Source organism: Neolamprologus multifasciatus, chromosome 23 (assembly GCF_963576455.1).
Source record: "Neolamprologus multifasciatus chromosome 23, fNeoMul1.2, whole genome shotgun sequence".
Lineage (NCBI taxonomy): Eukaryota > Metazoa > Chordata > Actinopteri > Cichliformes > Cichlidae > Neolamprologus > Neolamprologus multifasciatus.
The window spans coordinates 22,386,874-22,407,915 of NC_140460.1; the positions used below are offsets into that span (position 1 = coordinate 22,386,874).

The 21,042-nt window shown below is 43.0% G+C and overlaps 2 protein-coding genes across 24 annotated transcripts in view; both read left to right on the forward strand.

Moving 5' to 3' along the window:
- Nucleotides 1–6,403, forward strand: part of LOC146491534 (uncharacterized) — a 52,723-nt gene extending 46,320 nt beyond the window's left edge. For both annotated transcript variants that reach the window (XM_085150027.1, XM_085150026.1), the window contains 5 exons: nt 374–466; nt 1,101–1,193; nt 1,825–1,906; nt 4,439–4,551; nt 4,648–6,403. In XM_085150027.1, the coding sequence (XP_085006153.1) occupies nt 374–466; nt 1,101–1,193; nt 1,825–1,906; nt 4,439–4,551; nt 4,648–4,857 (591 nt within the window). In that variant the 3' untranslated portion in view covers nt 4,858–6,403. The remainder of the gene's footprint in view (nt 1–373; nt 467–1,100; nt 1,194–1,824; nt 1,907–4,438; nt 4,552–4,647) is intronic.
- A 3,084-nt stretch (nt 6,404–9,487) lies between these two features.
- The window catches only part of unc80 (unc-80 homolog (C. elegans)), a 60,987-nt gene continuing 49,432 nt past the window's right edge, over nt 9,488–21,042 (forward strand). For 15 of the 22 annotated variants that reach the window (XM_085150004.1, XM_085150010.1, XM_085150013.1 and 12 more), the window contains exons 1-10: nt 9,496–10,021; nt 10,320–10,368; nt 10,721–10,877; nt 11,890–12,230; nt 12,648–12,771; nt 14,111–14,175; nt 14,434–14,579; nt 19,862–20,135; nt 20,241–20,375; nt 20,458–20,674. In XM_085150004.1, the coding sequence (XP_085006130.1) occupies nt 9,930–10,021; nt 10,320–10,368; nt 10,721–10,877; nt 11,890–12,230; nt 12,648–12,771; nt 14,111–14,175; nt 14,434–14,579; nt 19,862–20,135; nt 20,241–20,375; nt 20,458–20,674 (1,600 nt within the window). In that variant the 5' untranslated portion in view covers nt 9,496–9,929. Of the gene's footprint in view, nt 10,022–10,319; nt 10,369–10,720; nt 10,878–11,889; nt 12,231–12,647; nt 12,772–14,110; nt 14,176–14,433; nt 14,580–19,861; nt 20,136–20,240; nt 20,376–20,457; nt 20,675–21,042 lie in introns of all 22 variants that reach the window. The other 7 variants (XM_085150002.1, XM_085150006.1, XM_085150011.1 and 4 more) reach the window with 3 other exon arrangements.

The following is a 21,042-nucleotide window of genomic DNA, read 5'->3' on the forward strand; positions in this document are numbered from 1 at the left end:
CATTATAGACTGTATATAAAAGGCCGACTCTGAAACTGAAGCCAGACTGCATTCCTTCTAATGACCAGCAAGGGGGGGGGGGGGGGGGGGGGGGTTTGAAGGAAAAGTAAAGAAAAGACACCTAGAAGACTATTGTCTATTATAAGTCTATAGTGACAAAGGGACAAAGGGAGAGACACTAAAGTGGGAATTAAACATTCGTATCACTGCTATTCTCAGAGCTGTATACACCACCACGAAGAAAAGCATTGTTAGTTCTAATGATGCACGCAAACAGACCCTGACCCCTCACTGCACACTTATCTAAATGAGGCACATACAGTGTTTTCTTTTTCTTTTTTATTATTATCATAATTATCCAATTTTATTTTAGGTTCACATTTTACACGAGAAGCTGGACTTCAGTCATATTCAGCCAAAGTGTGGCTCCAAGGATAATCTGAAGCACTCGCCCAAGGGAGGCAATGTATGTACGCCTTTCTCTCTCTCTTTTTTCTCTCTTTCTCTTATTTCTCTTTTTTCTCAGCTGGGGCTGTTGTAGCACTCTGTCATGCTACTATTATGTGTTCACGCGTCTGTCATCTGTCCGTCTGCCAATACGTTGTTTCGGACAAGCAAAAGAGAAGGGGTTTATTTCCAAAGGTGTAGCACGCCCATGTTACTTTTTGTCAGTTAGCCCTGTTTAGTGTTTAGTGTATAACAGGAAAGTTAGCATAGACTGGAAACTGGGGTGGAGGTGGGTTGCAAAGCAGCTTGCAGAGCTAGCTGTTGGTGGAAGATTTGATTTTTCTTTAATTTTTAAAAATTGTGGATGTTGTACACTTTGAAGTAAACTCTTTCGTGCGCTTCACGTTTGAGACTTGGTGCTAAACAGGGCCTTGATTTCTGCATAGGCTTCAACCCATTTCATGCAGTCTGAATTCAAGCGCACTCGAGTTAAAGTGGGCATTGACGGACTTATGTAAACCTGGGACGCAGGATTATTTTAAGCAGGAAAGTAGGAAGGTTTTTTTTTATTAAGCCCCTTGACTCCACGGCTGTGTGTGTTCTGTCTGTTTATTTGTTTTTTTAAAAGAAAAAAGTCAACCTGTCATCCGCAGGTCATGATTCCAAGTGTTAAGCTGGACTTTAGCCACGTTAAGTCTAAATGTGGCTCCCTGGACAAAATCCAGCACGCGGCAGGCGGGGGAAACGTGAGTGACTTAGCAGAAAATCATCTCATCCAAGATCTGTCGTTCTTGATAACACTTCACATTAAGATGTGTGTGAGCCGTCCTCGTGGAGTGTGTTCGTCTTCATTAGCTGTATTTTGTGTCTCAGAAACAAAAACATTTACAATTGTATAATCTTTGTGAATTCACCTGGGCCACAACATACAGCATGTCTGCATAGTGCATATATTTCATAACATAAACCAGTTCCCTCTGCAGCCTGCAAGGCTGTCAGTTTCTCTTGTTTACAATGCTCGCACTAATTCACATCACCCATGGACAATAAAGTTTAATTGAAGCACCTGCTCCCCGTAGCGTCACACAGTAGCGCCCGTGTTCTGTGTTTGTTTGATGTCTGCACCGTCACTGCTTGCGTTCATGTTAACCTCCCCTCCAGGGATCTGACATCAGCCTCTCTGTGGCTTTTCTGTGGACTGCGGTTGATTGACTCACGCCGCCTTTGTCTAGAGATTCATGTCATCTCACCACGTCCATTTTCTCTCTTTTTGAAACCTGTCGCTTTCATTTCATTGCATTTCATGCCTGTTATTTGTGGTTTATTCACATTCAAAGCAATTCAAGGTGAATTTGTGCAATGTGCCACTGCTCGCAGGTCCAAATCCAGACGAAGAAGATCGACCTGAGCCATGTCACCGCTAAATGTGGCTCCTTTTCCAACATCCACCACAGACCAGGTACTGTACAGCCACAGCTGGCCTTTTAGAAAAACTTAGAGAATTACATTAATTGTACAATGTATTTAAGGGCCTTTTCTTAAAGGAATTCGGAGACGAGTTGTCATTACCACATCTTTAATTGTCCTTGTTGAAAGAAGTTACTCGTACTATAAACTTTTAAAAACATTGGTGATATATGGTGCTCTTCCACAGCATGTCTTTATCCTGTCTTCCTTCTCTCACCCCAACCGGTCGCAGCAGATGGCCGCCCCTCCCTGAGCCTGGTTCTGCCGGAGGTTTCTTCCTGTTAAAAGGGAGTTTTTCCTTCCCACTGTCGCCAAAGTGCTTGCTCATAGGGGGTCATATGATTGTTGGGCTTTTCTCTGTATCTATGAAGCGCCTTGAGGCGACATTTGTTGTGATTTGGCGCTATATAAATAAAATTGAATTGAATTGAATTGAATTATATATTCTTTATGTATATCTCACTGTAATCCACGAAATCTCCAGTTGAGCAAAAAATCCTTAGGCCCCCAATGGTTCTTATCTATATCTCAGACAATGACCATCATCATGTTGCCTAGCAACCACCTACCAACGAGTTAAAATGGCCCATTTGCAGCGTTTATGCACCTATGACTCCTTATAAAAGCTTTGTATCATTTTAATTTAGTGGCAAAAACATCTAATTTATATCCACAGCAGTTGAATTATGCATGCAACTTATGATGTCTAAATGCTGCTTTGCAACTATCTAACAACACACTAAAATCGCAGACCAAACAATACTCCAGCATGCATTTAACTAGTATATATGATGTATGAAAAAAAGGAAGGCAACCTACTTGTACAAAGTATGTAAGGCTATCTTCTTAAAGGAATGCTAAGACTAGTTGCTATTAGCTGATTTTGATTTGTCCTTATGGATATAAATGATTTTTGTGCCATTTAGAGCGTAACAAATGCTGTGTTTTATAGTAAATGTTGATATGGATCATTAAAACCTTCCAGTATTGATATATGTACCAATTCTCTTTATGTATATCCACTGTAATCCATGAAACCTCCAGCTGAGCAAACGAACTCGGTCCCTGACTGTTCTTATCTATAGCACATCATCACATTGCCTAGCAACCTCCGACCAGCAAGCTAAAATGGCCCATTTGTAGTATAAAATAATATAATATAAAACTCCTTATAAAAGCATTGTATCGTTTTAATTTCAGGACTGTACGCTCTCATTTATATCCACATGAGTTGGGTTATGCATGGTATATACTAATGTCTTTGTTGCCTAACAACCACCAAGCAACAAACTAAAATCCCAAACAATGCTGTAACATTTTTAAAAAAGGGCAACCAGCAAAGTACTCCATAACTAAATTTGATGAGTGTCTTAGACATTGACAACTCGTCGAGTACATCAGATCTGGATGCTGATTTCTTTTGTGCTTTTATTTTCTTGATTTAGGAAAGTCTTAAGAATCAAATGTTGCTGTCAATTCTGTGGGGAGTTGTAGAGAAATACCGATGGAGTTTGTTGTCCAACTGATGTAGAACAAAGCACCAGGATTAGAGTTTCTTCTATTTTGGTAGTTTTTCACTGAAACGCTACAAATGTTTGTGCAGCACACATATAGCCGGTTTTTGGGCTGACTGAAGGTGGTTGGAAGGTTTTATCATGTTGCCCAATCCTATTAGGAACTCAATGTGAAGACGCTGCTTGATTCCACACAACTATCAGCTGTGCTGCTGCTCTGCTACATGTGCTGCAGGCAGCCCGGATGGAGTCAGAGCTGCTCTGCTGGACAAACTATGACGATTTCTAAATGATCCCAAACGTCTTTTACCACATTACACAATTATAAGACGATTTAAGCCACTGTCACACAGCATGAAAATTTATTTTACTCTTTTAGCAGTTGGAGAATGCAGTTGGTCCCCATCCATTTTATAATAGAGGCAGATCCACATATCGTTATTTTATATTACATGCTTGTCTTTAACTTACAGTGCAACACATACTGTAGTTCAGTGGCTGTGGGTTGCACAAAAGAAGTCAGAAATTCCACGTAGATCAACATAAAGATGTCAAACTGTTTGTCTTTTTTAAAAAAAAAAAAAAAAAAACAAGGCCCAATAACACCAGTCTTTGAGCAAAAGTCTGTTCTTGTCAAATTAGTTTTGATTTAACATATGTAACAAAACATATGTATTTCCTTTAATCGTAGCAATAATCTGATTGATATTTCTTAATTTCATCTGTCATCTGTCCACTTACAGCTTCAGTTTTGCCCCCATAATGTCACCATTTCAATGATAGAAAGTGTGAAAGCAGGAAATTGAGTATTGCATCCAGTCTTACATGGTACTATATAAACTGTATAAAGCAGGTCAAAGCTGGCATTTGTGCGTTTTTCAGGCTGTGCAGTGTGCAGATTGAGATTTTTGTTTGCCCTGAGCATTGCCTAGGAGAAGTGATGTCCTGCAGGCGAGCGATTCCTCGTGGGTTTAACACTTCTCTTCTCCTCCTTGCTGTCCTGTTCCCAGGGGGAGGACATGTGCGTATCGACAATGTGAAGCTGGACTTCAAAGAGAAGGCCCACGCCAAGGTCGGCTCTCTGGAGAACGCCAGCCACACTCCTGGAGGCGGGAACATCATGGTAAAAGGAAGCCTCTTTTTATACCAAATGTCACTGTCAGTTCACATTAAAGATGAAAAAGAGCGCTGACCTAAACCGTCTTCCCCTGCTCACCAGATCGAGAGCCACAAGCTGAATTTCCGGGATTCGGCCAAAGCTCGGGTGGACCACGGTGCGGAAATCATCGTCACCCACTCCCCTGGCATCGAGACGGGAGGCACCTCTCCTCGCCTGTCCTCCTCCGGCAGCATCAACCTCCTGGAGTCACCCCAGCTCTCCACGCTGGCCCAGGATGTGACCGCTGCCCTGGCCAAGCAGGGCTTATGAGCCAGCTGCCTCTGCTTAGGAAAAATACAAATCCACACCATCACCCCTCCTTTTCCCATCGTTCCCATCACAAGCTTCCAGTGTTTAACGTAACCCCCACAGTTGTAGCTGGTTGACCGTCTCATCCAATCAACGATCCCTCCGGCCCTTCCAAGCGGGATTTAAAAAAACTGAATTCTTCATAAATCTTCATCGACACTCCCCGTCTGTCGGTCTGCTTTTTATCTTCTCATTCACTCAAACGTGGACTGTTCTGTTTTAGATAAGCTGAATGCCAAGGTTCAAGTGGTTCAAGAAGGTGGTTTTACGATTGTACAGGATTTTTCTTTGGTCCTTTTTCTGTTCATCTTTACTTCTTTTTCTTTGGTGCGTTGAAAAACACCAACACATTCCCACTCGCACGGGGCTAAAAATTTCAAGTTGGACCGTGACGTCCATTCAGAATTTATACGGTACTGAATGCAAGATATAGCTACTACACAGTAGGTGCTAGTCTTAAAGATAAGCAAGAGACTTCACTGACCTGCAAAAGAATGGCTGATGAGCATGTCTGCAAAAAAACAACATAAAAACGAAAAGTGTGTGACATGAACTTTTCTTTGTTGCGTTTGTTGGATTTCCTGAATTGTGCTCAATTGTTGGACAAACTTGTGTTCCCTTGTTTTCTTTTTATATATAAATATATAAAAAATATATGTCACTGTAGTTGGAAGTATTTACAGTTTTGTACGTTCCCTGTGGCTGCTCTGGCTTATTAGCATTTAAATGTGGATAACCATTGCAGCTCTGTCGAGTCGGGCGCTAAAAGGCTAGCTTTCCAATAGATTTTTGTGTTTTAGTTTCTTCTCTCGTCAGCCGTCGGCCTGCGCCGCCCCGTCCACCCTCTCTTCTTTTTATTTTCTGGTTTTACATTAGCGCTGTGGTTTTTATTAGGCTACAACAATGCTGTTATGCTGGCATGGCAAATAAATGATAAATAAATTAGATCTATTTGGAGCGATCTTCGACTTTTCTGTGTGGGTGTAAAATGGCCCGGGTGCATTCTGGCACACAGGCCCCTGTGACCTTGCTCCTTTTGCAAAGACTGGGTTGTGTAGTGTATTTGAGTGGGTAAAAGTCCCGAATTTTGTTTTAAAAAGTGTTAAGTGTAAGGCTTTATATGAAAACATTCCATTTGAAAGAGGTTTTTGAACGTTTGCAGAGATGAAGAAGGTGAAGAATGGGAATAATACCCCACAAACGCAGCTTTTAGAAGTTTTTTTTTTAAAAAAAGAATAGAAAAATGTTCTAGCATATTCTCTGCTCACCATTATGAGACTCCTCCGCCCCACCTCCCTTCCTGATGTCGCCTACCCTTCCAGTGTTTTTCTGTGCTTCCTATATCCCTCCCCCTCTTTGCCTGTGTAAGTGTATTTAAAAGAAAAAGATTTAAAAAAATTGTAGATGTGTGCACACTTTCCGGTGTTTGAGACGTACTGATGACAAAATGCTCCTACAGGATGATGGCAACAACAAAAATAAAGAAATAAAAGAAATAAAAAACTGGTTCATTCTAGTCTTGTGGATCAATTCTTTGAAAATACTCGTCTTTTTGTGAAAAACACGTCAACCTGCATGTTTGGCGTGCCTGTTTGGTCATCATCAGCATGTGTTTTGAAGGCTAAATAAAAATGTCATTATTATTCATTAAACAGGAGGCATTGCTGGCTTTACTATAGTCATTTGAAGTTTGTATATTTGACAGACAAACGCTTTAAAACCTGTTATTATTTTCTATAGTTCTGCATAAAGTTGATAATGGCGGGTAAAACATAAGGCATGGGGGCCAGAATTGACCCAACAAACATCGGCCCTGTGGACAGCTTTGGGAAATGTGAAGGAGAGGATAAACTTTGGAATTTTGACTGTATTTTCACAGATTTTGTAGCTTTTCTTTCTGTTTAAACACCTCCACAGTTGTTCATACTGTGCCAAAAAACAACAAAGTAATTAAGTGATAGATAAACAATTAAATAACAGCAACCTTTCCCTTTTTTCATTACTACACACATTTTTTTTTACTTAATGAGTTGGTTAGTTTGGCAAAACAGTGATTTAAAAACAGACATTTTTCGTGAATTAACAAAAACTTTCAGTTTTATTATTACATGAATTTTTTCTGTAATTTTAAACATTAATATGTTTTAGTTTATGCTCAACGAAGCGCCATGACAGATTTCTTTAGCTTAGTAGAGAAGCATTTCTTTTCTGGGCTCTAATGAAAGTTATAGTGGGACAAATGCAGTTTTTGCAGACTTGCTTCTGTACACCAGTGCAGCTTTTAATTCAAGAGGGTTAACAAAAATGTATGTATGATTTAAGAGTTACAGTCATCTTTGTACACTATCCCATTTTCAGAAGCTCTAAATCAATTAGACAATTGACTGACAGGCAGTTTGATGGCCAGATTAGGACTGTTCCCTTCTTCCATGACAAATGAAGCAGATAAAATATCTGAAGTTGATTCCAGTCCAATTTCATAGCTTCTTACTTAAATATTAGGGTCAAAGAAATGTTAACATCGTGTTGATATCTGGTGAACGCAGTAACCGGGTCATTGCAGCAGATTTCAATGCAAGAAACCCTACGAGACTACCCATCTCCCATGCTACAGTTAGCAAACTGCTTGCTAAGTTTTGTAAAACTGGTTCAGTGTTGGATTTGCCAAAATGTGGACGCAAGGAAACTGTCACTAATGAAGAAACATCAGTGGCTGTCCTAGCTTCATTCAGCAAGAGCCCACAGCGTAGCACTCGCCGCATGTCACTGGAGAGTGGCATTAGTCGAACATCCCTTCGGCGGATATTAGCTGCTCACAAATGGCACCCTTACAAACTCCAGCTACTGCAGCATCTCAACGAGGATGACCCAGATCGGCGCACAGAATTTGCAGAATGGGAAAAACAAAAATTGGAACAGGACCCTCAGTTCACGCAGAAGATTTTGTTCAGTGATGAGGCAAACTTTTATGTGAATGGTGAAGTTAACAAACAAAACCACCGCTATTGGTCTGACACTAACCCACATTGGATGGATCCCTCCAAGACTGTTGGAACAACAAGTGATGGTTTGGTGTGGTATATGGGGAACAACGATAGTGGGTCCATTCTTCATCAATGGAAACCTCAAGGCCACTGGATATTTGAAATTGCTACATGATGATGTGTTTTCCTCTTTGTGCACTGAAGCTGGCACCATCTTGCTGAGTTTTTCCAGCAAGATGGTGCACCACCACATTATGGGTGCCAGGTCCGAGCATTGCTAGATGAACAGTTTCCTGGAAAGTGGATTGGTCGTCGTGGGCCAGTTGAATGGCCCCCAAGGTCTCCCGAACTGACCCCCTTAGACTTTTATCTTTGGGGTCATCTGAAGGCAATTGTCTGTGGTGTGAAGATACGAGATGTGCAGCACCTGAAACTACGGATACTGGATGCTTGTGCTGGCATTTCTCCTGCAGTGTTGCTATCGGTGTGTGAAGAGTGGGAGAAGAGGGTTGCATTGACAATCCAACACAATGGGCAGCACATTGAACACATTTTATAAGTGGTCAGAAACTTGTAAATAACTCATGAAGGAATAAAGTTACGTTGAAACCAAGCACACCATTGTTTTTCTTGTGACATTACCAATAAGTTTGACATTGACATTACCAGTAAGTGTGTGGGGCTATCCTCTGCTCAGATTAGCCGAATGCTGCACAACTGATTGACCCAAAGCATCCTGTTTGAGTAACCCAAGAGTTTCTGCAAAGATAAAGATTTTTCTAGTCAGTCACCTGAGGACTTAATATAAAAATGGCTGTGATTCCTGAACAGTTAAAAATATATTTTTTTTTGTTAAACCCCTTGAACAAAACCAGGACCAAATCAGTGTCTTTCTTCTGCAAATTTTAAACTTCAATACCTAGATGGTGACTAAACTCCGGTTTTCAGAGTAGCATGACCCAGACAGCCCTTCTTGCTGTTGCTAAGCGAGAAGAGGTGCTTATCTTGAATAACGGCTATTAAATAGTGCAATTTATTTAAACGTGGATGGCTGCTCCTGACCACCAACCTAACAGGATTGGCTGGTGGTAACCTTAACCAATTAGATAAATGCTTCTGAGGAATGTGCAGGGAGTGTCATCCCATAGTAAGAGGTCTCACTTACGCTACTCTGAGAACTGGGGTTACGCAAGTAACCTAAAGTTTTTCTTCCCTACATGGTTATTGTTCCTTTAATTGATCCTTTTCTGTCTTTTGTAAAGTTTGTAAACCCTGCTGGGTTTTAATGTTTATGGTTTTAGTGTTTGCAGCGTGAGGCACTGTTCAGATGCTGTGATTATCCATCTGCTGAGAACAGTTCTGGTCGTTCTTTTTCTTCTTTTACAAGGAAACACCGCAAACAGCACTGCCATGTTAAAAAAACACACACACAAAAACACGGTGCATTGTTCTGGATTTCGTCAACATGTTAGATCCATGTTCCATGGCCTTATGAGGATATTATTGCTCGGCATGGCCTCTTTAAACAGTGCGAATGTTTCGGGAAGTGACACCTGATTTGATTTTGCTGTGTTTTTATGACTCACAGCTTGGGCTATTATTAAACAACCTGTTGATATTTAAAGGGGTGGATGCACCACGCGGATGCAGCGGTTTCAGTCGCTCCATGTGTTGATTGCGGGGAATCAGAGGAGAAGGAAAAGGCAGAGGGGGAGAACATCTGGCCCAGCTGCACACTGCGTCTTTAAAGCCCCGCTGCTACTGCTGCTGATAAATTAGCTCTCCGATCAGCTGTCGCTGTCCAGGGAGGGAGGTGCTGATTTCGGAGCGCTCCTTCTTCCTCTCTCCACCTCCTCCTCCTCTCTCTCTCTATCTCTAGCTCTCCTTTGCCGCCGACCGACCGATCGACACTTGCAGCCATTTTACGCAGGACTAACCCAATCATGTCGTGAAGAGGGAGGAAAAGCTCGCTGGTCACCTGGGCAGAGCCAGCAGCCGCGCGTCCCGGTGATCGCACGCAGGCAGGCGGCCACGCAGGGTCCGGCCAAAATGGTGAAGAGGAAAAGCCTGGATGAAAACGAACCGGAGTGCGGGAAGGGAATACCGTTCCCGATCCAGACCTTCCTGTGGAGGCAGACCAGGTTAGTGACATTGATAACAGGTGTTTGCCGTTGGTGAAAACGAGGCAGGGCTGACGGGGGTTTGTCACCGCGTCACACGTCAACATTATTTGATGAAGTGATTGAGAAATCCCGCCAGTGAGTGTCTGCTCACTGATTTGTTTTAAATGGAGGAAGATGGGGCTGTAGGTGCAGATTGTATGATGTCACACCTGTAAAAAAAGTGGGCCACATAGACAAAATGGGGTGATTTACTATCCTATAACCTACATTTGTCCTTTTCTTAATCTCTCACAAGCACTCTGTTGATGTCTTTCAGTGCTTTTCTGCGGCCAAAGTTGGGAAAACAGTATGAGGCATCCTGTGTGGTAAGTCATTTCATAATACCATGTGCACAATGAGGGGAAATAATCGCTTCCCTTCCCAGTAATCTGTTTTTACCTTAATGCACCTGCAAATCAAGTGAGCTCTTGATTTTGCATTTAGCAAATTAGTTTTGCCCCCGTGCTTCCTCCCATTACCCTCAAGCTAGACTCATATCCATAATGACGCTTCTCCAGATCCCTTTGGATCCAAACAGAGCTTCCACTGTCTCTCCCACAGGCTTTTGCTCGCTCGGGGCCATGTGGGACATTTAGATAGTCAAAGAAAGAGGCTTAAGTTGCCCGCCTGATGTCTCTCTTCTCCTCTTTTTTCTCTCTCCTTTGGCTGCCTCCCCAGTCCTTTGAGCGAGTGCTGGTGGAGAACAAGCTCCACGGGCTGTCGCCGGCCCTGTCAGAGGCCATCCAGAGCATCTCCCGCTGGGAGCTGGTCCAGGCGGCGCTGCCTCACGTACTCCACTGCACCTCCATCCTGCTGTCTAACAGGAACAAGCTTGGTGAGGACGCTTTAGTCCAATCGAGCTGACAGCTTCATCCAGGTCATACCCAATCGCCAAAACACAAATCTGATGCTCCTTTCAGCTTCTTTCAGAGATCATCACTTAAAAGGACAGAAAGGCAAATGATAGAATTAATATTTATGAGATTAAAATGGCCTGCACACAACATGAGAGAAAAGCATCAAATCCTTCCATGTGTCAGACATGAATGAGCCACTGTTTGCATTACTATTGAGCAGGATTTGACACTTTCTTTAAGTAGGAGGTGGCAGGCTTTGAACTAAGCTGTTAAACGCCTTCAAGTGAAAATCACTGTTGCCACACAGTAAGAGGGTCCTTCATTCAATCCAGGTCAGATCCCTCCTGTTGTGCAGCTTGTTTCCTTGAGGGTTTCTCCTTTGGGAGCTCAGGTTTCATGCAAGAACATGCTAGATTGGTTCTCCTGTCACTCCACCTTTGACTAAAGCACTGGCTAAGTCTCTGTCAATGCTCTCGCTGCAGTATTTTGGATCAACTGAAGGCTTTTCAGAGAGTTTTTAGGACAGCTTGATAATAAGGAATTACTGTATTCCAGCCTAGAAGTAATGAAATGCATGAACTAGTTTTTTAGCATCACGCTGAGAAAGGGCATTTCTAGAAGAAAGCAGTCCAACATATTTGTTTAATATGTGAAGTTAAGGACGTATCCTGGTCAAAAAGGACTCAAAGATTCCTCGCTGTGTTATTGGAGGCCTAAGTAGTGCCATCTGGAGTAAGCATCTGGTTAGATATCATATTTCTTAGATTATTAGGGTTGAGGACAATAACCTCAGTTTAAATTTAGAAGCAGGAAATTACAGGTCACCATCAAATATGACCAGTTTGTAGGCATGCAAGATTTTTTGGTAGTGGAAGCTTTCTGGTTTCTCTCTGGAGTCCACTTGCAGGTGACTTTTTTGCAGGCCAGCCATGTTTAAGCAGATAAAAAAGTGTCTGTGTGTTTAGTATTTGTCTTTCGGTTGCATCACAGGTCACCAGGACAAGTTGGGTGTGGCGGAGACCAAGCTGCTCCACACGCTGCACTGGATGCTGCTGGAGGCCCCACAGGAGTGCAACCACGAACCCAGCCTGAGCCACGGCTGGTCCAGGGGCAGCAGCAGTAGCGCCTTCCTCCAGCCTGTGGGGAACCAGGGTTCCTCCCCGGGAGCTCCTAGCTCCTGCTCCAGCTCGGGCCTGGGCGGGTTAGGACAACAGCACAGCGGCTCCCTGCTGGAGGAGGATGAGCATACTCGCACCAAGCTATTCCAAAAGAGCATGGCAACAGTAGAGCTGTTTGTGTTCCTGTTTGCACCGCTTGTTCATCGGATAAAGGTCTGTAACTGCTGATGCAAATGTGTACGGCCTTGAAATTGATTTTTGTAACAGAGAGCCAGGATGGCACAGGCATTGTTGTTTTAATCTGTGGTGTTAGACTATTTATAATGTTGAGAATTTTGTGATTAATTTCAGCAACCCCTGTGTTGCTTAATTTAGTACTTGCAGTCAGCATCACTCTGTGCCTATTGATCTGTGTGTGCAAACAGATGAAAGGGTCAGCTTATATTACTCCTGGGAGTGCACTGTTTCCCAGCTGTGCAGTGAATTACTGTCTTGTCTTGTTAGCATGTTGTAACAGAGGTTTAAGAATCTTAACAACACAAAAATTTAACCAAGACAGAATAATTGCTTCTGGTGTTTACAGGCTGTTTTTTGAGGAAAGAAATGTGTAAATATGTTGCCTTTTTCTAGGAGTCAGACCTGACCTTCAGACTGGCTAGTGGTCTGGTAATATGGCAGCCAATGTGGGAGCACCGCCTCCCTGACATCCCTGCTTTTACTGCCCTCATCAAACCTGTCAGAAACATTGTTACAGGTGAAGAAATTCCCACTTTTTAAAGAAATTTCTACTATCTTTGAGAAATCGCCGCTATCTTTAAGGGCTATATACATAATATATAGAGTATATAAAGTGGTTCTTAATCGTATTCCTAATATATAACCCATGCATCTGTGTCAGATATTCCTCCTTAACATCTTTCAAGTTTAAGATGTTCAGCTGAACTAATTTTAACCTAAATCTGGGATACTTTTAGTTTACCGTGTCTCAATTATAGTTAGTTAACCATAAATAAGCTTATAATTTCAACCTTTTATCTACTGCCCTAAGCTAATACTCTATTTAACAGCAATTTAATATATACAATTATGTTTGCTGGTGTTATATTTTTGTAGTTGGCTAATTTAAACTATTTAAATGTTTGTTTGTTTTTTGCTATTTAAAACTGTTAATACACAAAGTTAGCTAACAGTTTTCTTCCAGCAACATAGCAGCTAAATCACTGGTGTTCATTTCATAGCTTTAGCTAGCTGCTGTAATACAGCTTTTTATCTGTTACATTAGGCTAACAGTGTTATTTGCACAGTCACCTAACAATTTCATCTCTTTAGTTATGTATACTTTTATATTTCAACTGTTAATCTAAACAGTTAGTTAACAGCTTTGGCAATTTGGTCATTCGTACCTTTTTGCTATTTCAACTGCTAATACACCAAGTTAGCTAACAGTTTTGACTATTTAGTTATCCAGCATTTCAATCACAATAAGATGGAGTCAATCTGCTGTCAGTTTGTGATTGACGGGGTTAAGCTTGGTAGTTACATGCATTTTGTTTGTGATTAACTGTGATAAATCTGTAAAAATTGCAAATCCTTTGCAATCTACATACAAAGAAATTCACACTAACGAATTCCATGAGGAACCTCACAGATTTACTGCTCTACTATCAAAGAAATGTAACAATGAAAAAAATCTTTACAAAGAACAAATAGAGTGTCACAGACGAGTTACGTCATTGGCGCAGACTGACTTAGATTGATTATATTGTGTTTGCAATCCTTCTGGATTTATAAATTAGGCGGCAATAATTGCAATCGAATGGCAAAAACCTTCAATGCAATCACCAGCCAACCACACCACACCGTCCTGTTTTTGGTGTGAAAGAACCACAATCCATAACGTTAGCTAACATATTTAGTCATAGGACACTCAGTTCTATAAATAGTGAAACGAATCATTCCAGGTGTCTGCTGCCTACTGCAGAAGAACCCTCTGGGGTACTTGTACCCCTGGTTGGGAATTAGTGCGTTAAGAGATAATCTATTTTTATTTGCTCACAATTAACACATGTATACTGTTATGCTTGTCTAAACAGCAAAGAGGAACTCCCCAGTCAACAACCAGTGCAGCCCCTGTGGATCAGGCAACCCGGGTCCCACGGTGAGCTAACGTTTTCAGCCCATATCTTGTCAGATTCCGCTTCCCATGTTGATTGAATGTGCTCGGGCATGAGTCTGAGGCTTCTTCCCCTCCCCTTTTCCAATGTTCCCCCTGGGGCTGGCTGTTAATATTCATTAGCACGGTGAGCCAGGGTCATGACAGAAACCACACTCCAACCTCAGAGCCTTTAATTATCAGGAACTGTCTGCCTGTCTGTCTTCCTGATATCCATCTCTCTCTCTCTCTTCCTACCCACAGGGCTTCCAGGTGGTTTGCGAAGCCACCCAATCAGATTCCTCCTCCCCGTCAGCCGGGGAGCAGAGCTGTCGTCGTGGTAACTCAGTGGAGAAAGGTGGCCCTTCCCAACAGCAACCCCCACCGGTCAAAGGCCCTTCCAAGAAAAAGTGAGCATGTGTTATTCAGTTTCCCCTCAAGAAGCAGTGAGACGTGTTGAAGCATCAATTTTAACTTAACAAACAAATGAATACATGTATTAATAGAGACCCACAGAGGAAATCACACAAGCATTATTTTTGATTTATAAACGATCAATAATGGAGGCGCTGCTTTCATAAAACCTCTCAGAAATGACTAATTTTTCCACGCTTTAGCCAGTTGAGTGTTGAAGCAGTGCAGACATGACCCGCACTGACACGGAGCTGGTGCCATCGTCTTGTTGATGGCTAAACACCGAGCCCCGCAGCAGCGTCTGTCAAACCCACTGCACCACACGCCTCGCTCCGCTAGCTTGGGATGAGCTAGGGTACATGAATAGATCCACTTCCCCCCTGTGTAATATGTTGCTTCAAGCAGTACTGTCTCGTCTCTCACACACACAACCACAGCTCTTTTCCTGTTGTGCATCAGCAAACCCATGTGACATTTTGCCCACATATCCAGGGTAATTACGCTGAAGTAATGTGCTACATGTCTAATGCTGGCAGAGTCCCTGGCCTGGCTTGATTTGGTGTGCCCACTGCCAGGCCAAGGCTCAGTCTCTCTCTAGCTTTCTTTGGCAATGGCAGGGCAAAAAATAAAAAATAAAAAGTTTACAATTACACCAAATCTGACCAGCAAAGAAGTTCCTCACTGGCAGGTTTATTTCCATCCTAAGCCCTCCGCTGCTCATCTCAGCTCATTCTGACAACCAAGCATGTCACTCCGACGCTTTTTCGCAATCCTTCTGACAGCCGGCAGCTGACTGAAAATCAAAACAAGCCCGGAAACCATCCCCCCCCCCCCCCCCCCCCCCCGCCTCCTAAAAACACCCCCAAGCCAATTATATCCTCACACATCCTCGCACCACAGGGTTTGAGCAGTGGATACATGGTAATGCAGGAGATGGAGGATCTATCCCTCCTCTTTCCCTGCTTAACAAAGACAAATTAATTGCTTTGTTCATGCGTGCAGTGGGATTTTCAGGCTGACTGCGGGATTGAGGAGGACAGTGAGCTGAATGTAAATCAGGCATGCAGCAAGGGAGAGTTTTGATGCTCTCCTGATCAAAAATACCCCCCACCTCCCCCACCAGACTCCAGATCTCTGAGGGACAGTTTACATTTACATCTTCCGGTCACCATGCTGTTCGTGCACCTCTGCGCTGCACCGCACTGATAAAATCATTTCCGGCACCGGGTGCTGCGAGTAATGCAGCTTACTCAACCACCGCAATCCGCGCAGCACTGCTGATGCTGAGGCAGTTTCCATGGCAACCGCTGGCTGCTGCATCCTCTCCTACCGCATGGAGTCAGAGGACCGGGGTGGCTGTCGTCACACGGTCTCTGTGGCAACCTGACACAACAGCAGTAGGGAGAGTGAGTGTGTATGTGTGAGTGTGTCGGCTAGACGGTGAAACATGATACAGCCTGCCTTCACCGCCCGCTCTCAAAGTGATTCATGTACATATCGACCAGCACTTCCTGCTCCATTTATTACAGCGGCTGGGATTAAATGCTCCGCTACGTCTGCCTCTCCTACAGTATCAATATGTTTCTTCACAGTTTGCAGTAACTCCTCTGCAGCTCGCCAACTACTGACCTTCATTCCTGCTTATTTATAGTGGACTCACGTAGGCTGGAGCTCCCTCCCTCCCTCCCTCTCTGCTCCTCTTCCAATGATGCTGAAGGGGGTCTCTGCCCTTGTTTATCATCCTCCTTTGATGCATTGTTAATGAAGCAATGTGGCAGGAGTTGATCACGGTCTAATATAACACAAAAGGTTGTGATGTAGTGTAATTATATATGTAGTTTCGGCTTTTGGCATTGCTATCATGATATTCAGTTTAGCTACTTAGGGATAGTTTACTGTAAAGTGCCTTTTAATTCAGTTCAGTTTTATTCATATAGAGCAACCTCAATGTGCTTTTTATTGTAAGGTAAAAGCAAAGAAAACCCCAACAGTCATATGACCCCCTATGAGCAAGCACTTTGGCGACAGTAGGAAGGAAAAACTCCCTTTTAACAGGAAGAAACCTCCAGCAGAACCAGGCTCAGGAGGAGGTGGCCATCTTCCAGTTGGGGGTGACGCGACATGCTGTGGAAGAGAAGCCAGAGATGAACGAGATGGGCAATCGTGGCTCAAGAGTTGGGTGGTCGCCTTGTAATCGGAAGGTTGCCGGTTCAAGCCCCAGCTTGAACAGTCTCGGTCGTTGTGTCCTTGGGCAAGACACTTCACCCGTTGCCTACTGGTGGTGGTCAGAGGGCCAGTGTCCAGGAGCCTCGCCTCTGTCAGTGCGCCCCAGGATGGCTGTGGCTACAATGTAGCTTGCCATCACCAGTGTGTGAATGTGTGTGCGAATGGGTGGATGACTGGATGTGTAAAGTACTTTGGGGTCCTTAGGGACTAGTAAAGTGCTATACAAATACAGGCCATTTACCATTATAACTAATACTTAAATGCTGAGATGTGTATGAGCACACATGTGAAAAGGTGACTTTCACTGCATGTGTCTGTTCATTCTACAGTCCGTGTTCTATTCCATATCTGCTACTTTTATCCACTTGTGTTGAGATTTCTCACCTGATGTCATGCACACATTGCCTAGGAGTTGTCCCCCATATTGGATGTGATACAACCAAAATCAGTGGTGGTGGTTCTTGGAGGGTTTTTTTGCTCCTGCTGGGTAAAACTGCTGCAAAGAAGCTCCTGCACCATAATCCTCCTAGTGATTGCTTTGGTCGCTAGTAATGCGCCATGATTTCCTATAGTTTTTCTTATGTTGTCATCAGCCTGCTAGGCAGCTTGGCAGAGTGGACAGCCAAGTTTGTGAATGCAATGACTCGAGAAGGAGGCAATGTAGAATCTTGAAATAGATACCTTCAGGCACTAAAAATCAAGCTTAAATTTCAGCTACTTTCAGTGACCTTTATGTTTTTCTGAGAACAAGAAGATCCCATTGAGATTAAAAACCTCTTTTTCAAGGGAGACCTGGCCAAGATAGGCAGCAGCAAGTGTCCCACAGTTACAGAAATTACTCAATTAAACACAGACAGCAACAACACACATGCAAAAATAAATGAAAAAATAAAAAATAAAATAAAATTCAATAAAATTCAAATAAAAATAAAAAAATCAGTTGAAATGACAATCAGTCTAATTGAAACAGTTGCATGTTATGGACTTGGCCTCAAGGATTCGTAGTTTAGATTTAAAAGCATTTAATAAAATGAATTCAGTTATTTTCCATTTGTTCTGCAGTTTGTTCCATGCCGAGGGTGCTAAATGAACAAAAGCTGTTTTACCAAATTCAGTTCAGGCAAATGGAACAGAAAGCAACAAGTAACCATGCGGACGAAGAGAATACCGACCAGCATGTTTCATTGTAAGCAGGGAACATATATAAGAAGGTAGCAACCCAAGTATTGCTTTATATATAAAACTGTATAAATGAGAGTTCCTCCGACTTGCCAAAGCAGGCCATCCTACCTGAGAGTATAACTCACAGTGGCGAGTCTGAGATTTACGGTTAGTGATGAACCTCAGAGAAGCATGATACACAGTATCAACCATTCAAAGACATTGAGCAGAAGCATTCATATATAGAATATCTCCATAATCCAGCACAGGCAAAAATGTCGCAGCAACAGCAAGCCGCTTCTTTGTACTAAAAGAGAAACACAACTTATTTTGAAAATAAAATCTCAGTTTTAACTTCAGATTTTTCACAAAATTCTCTACATGTGGTTTGAAGGTGAGCAAGTCATCAATTAAGATTCCCAGATATTTATAGGTGTGAACCAACTCTATTTTATTACCTTCAAGAGTGGTTACTGATGGGATTGTTTGGGCCCATTTCCTTGATTTAGAAAACAACATGAGCTTTGTTTTGTCTGCGTTGAGAACAAGTTTAAGCTGAAGTAATGTGATGTGAATGTGATAATTAAGAAGGAAATCACATTTTTGTCAAATTAATGCCATAGGTGCATCTACTAAAAATCTCAAATGACTTCAAATTCCAGTGACCTTGACCTCACGGTCAGAGGTCAGTTTTTCTCATCGACTACTAGCTGAGGCGTAGTCCACCGGAAATAGAGAAGGTTCGCCTTCAGAGTAAAGCTTGATTTATGGGAAAATCTACATCACACAGTAACTGGAAACTCTATTTGTTTCAACACTGTAACCTTCCAGCCATTCAAGTCATTATGGTATGTGTCAAACCAACGTACATTTCTCAGGCGGTGCAGGTCAGCTTATGTAAAAGGTTGCAACATACGGTTAAAATTGGGTTCTGGTTATGGCTTAGGTTATGCTGTAGATCTGATGCAGAAGCATAATTTATGTGAAAATGTTGTGCCTCAGGACTGCAGCTAGCAACAGTCTACTGTGTCCAGTTTGTGTCCCACTGTTTACAGTTTTACTGCAGCTTTGAGAGCAGCTGCACAGTGTTTAGAGATCATGAAAGTGATGAACTGGTGAACTTCAACTACAACCTCAGCAGTCTGCTACTGGTTGGTTTGTCAGCCAGTACAAGTGGAACTTTATCATGCATTTCTCCAACATGCTGGTTCAGTTGTCCATGAAACAACATATTGATTGTAGCATTGAGCTGAAAGTCCTGACAGATCATCTGATTTTATCCTTTTATGACTCCACTGACACCCTTCAAAGTATCGAATCAGCAAATCTCATGTAGGCTGCACAATTTAAGCTGCTACAGACTGCTTACTTTTTGCTGCTGCCTCTGCAAGCTGCTTTGCAACCCAACTCCACGCCTTGCTCCTCCTTTACATGCTTCTTCTTCTTCTTCTTTTAACTCTATCAATGTCATATACCATATATTGTCACCAATGTTCCCTCTAAACTGCGCGCGTGCGCAATTGCGCACGCGCGCAGTGCGGACCATCTGACAATGTAGCACGCATCCAGTTATGCGGAAGTGTGGATATGTTGTGTCCGAATGTTAAAATGCTCTGAAACAAACGGCAAATACAGACTTAACTCTTTGATGCACACATATCTTCATTTAGCTTCTAGCTTTCACAATCACAGTTGGTTGTGTCCTCTTGCTTGTTGAACTCACCGCAAGGGCCCGATTTATTCTGCATACCTTCACGTACTAGGTGAACTCCTTTCATAGATTGATTTACTCTGTGTGTGATTAATTTCTGTACTGTCTTTTTAAATTAAACTTCACCAAGTTAAAGGTTGAACCTGTGAAACTTCCTTTATTTCCTCTCTCTTCTTTCAGAACATCAGCTCCTGCCGGCCTGCCAGCATCGTTGGCCCAGCGGGCGCGTTACGCCACTTATTTTGATGTGGCTGTGCTGCGCTGTCTGCTGCAGCCCCACTGGACGGAGGAGGGCGTGCACTGGGCCTTGATGTACTACCTGCAGCGCCTCAGGCAGATCCTGGAGGAGAGGCCTGAACGTCCCCCTGAGCCCTTGGTTGCGCCTCTGCCACGGCCACGCAGCAGCTCCATGGTGGCTGCGACACCCTCACTGGTCAACACCCACAAGACTCAGGTCACTCATCGAAACAGCTTTAATAGAGTCGCCTCTAAGCCATCTTTAGGATGTCCGTGTTGCTCCTGCTGGTTCGTGACCTTTGCCTTCTCGTATTTTTCGCAGGATATGAGCTTAAAATGCAATGAAGAGGAGAAATCTCTGAGCACAGAGACCTTTGCAAAGGTTTCTCTGACTAACCTTCGTCGGCAGGCTGTCCCTGACTTGTCTTCCGACCTGGGCATGAACATCTTCAAGAAGGTCAGAGACTGGCCTTTATGTTTTAAGCTAAAACAATAAATACAGATTCATGTGATTGAGAGGACCTGTTGTTCCACTTCAGTTTAAGAACCGCCGCGAGGACCGCGAGAGAAAGGGCTCCATCCCCTTCCATCACACGGGGAAGAAGCGCCAGCGTCGGATGGGGGTTCCCTTCCTGCTGCACGACGATCACCTGGACGTCTCTCCCACCCGCAGCACCTTCTCCTTCGGAAGCTTCTCTGGCCTGGGTGACGACAGGCGGGCCCTAGACCGTGGAGGCTGGCAGGCCACCATCATGGGTAATGAGATTGGATGCCACCAGTTTGAAGTCTTGCTTCCACTCCACCGAGCTTTCATGAGTCAGAGGATTTAGTCTGGATCTGGCCGTCAGCTGGTGAATTAGGTCACTTCATTGACATTGGTATTCCTTATGAGCTCTCACTGAATAGTGGAGATTAACATTCGCTCAAGGCACAAAAGCAGTTATTATTTTTATTATTTTCAGAGTTAGTGACTTTTTAAAGGCTTATTTCCATTAAGAAAAAAAAACCTACTGGCCTCTTTTACCATGCTGTTATGAACACACTTAACCTGAGCTGCTGCTAGAAAGATTCAAGTCTGTGTCATAGTGTATAAGTATGAGATACTTCTTACAACATGTCATAAT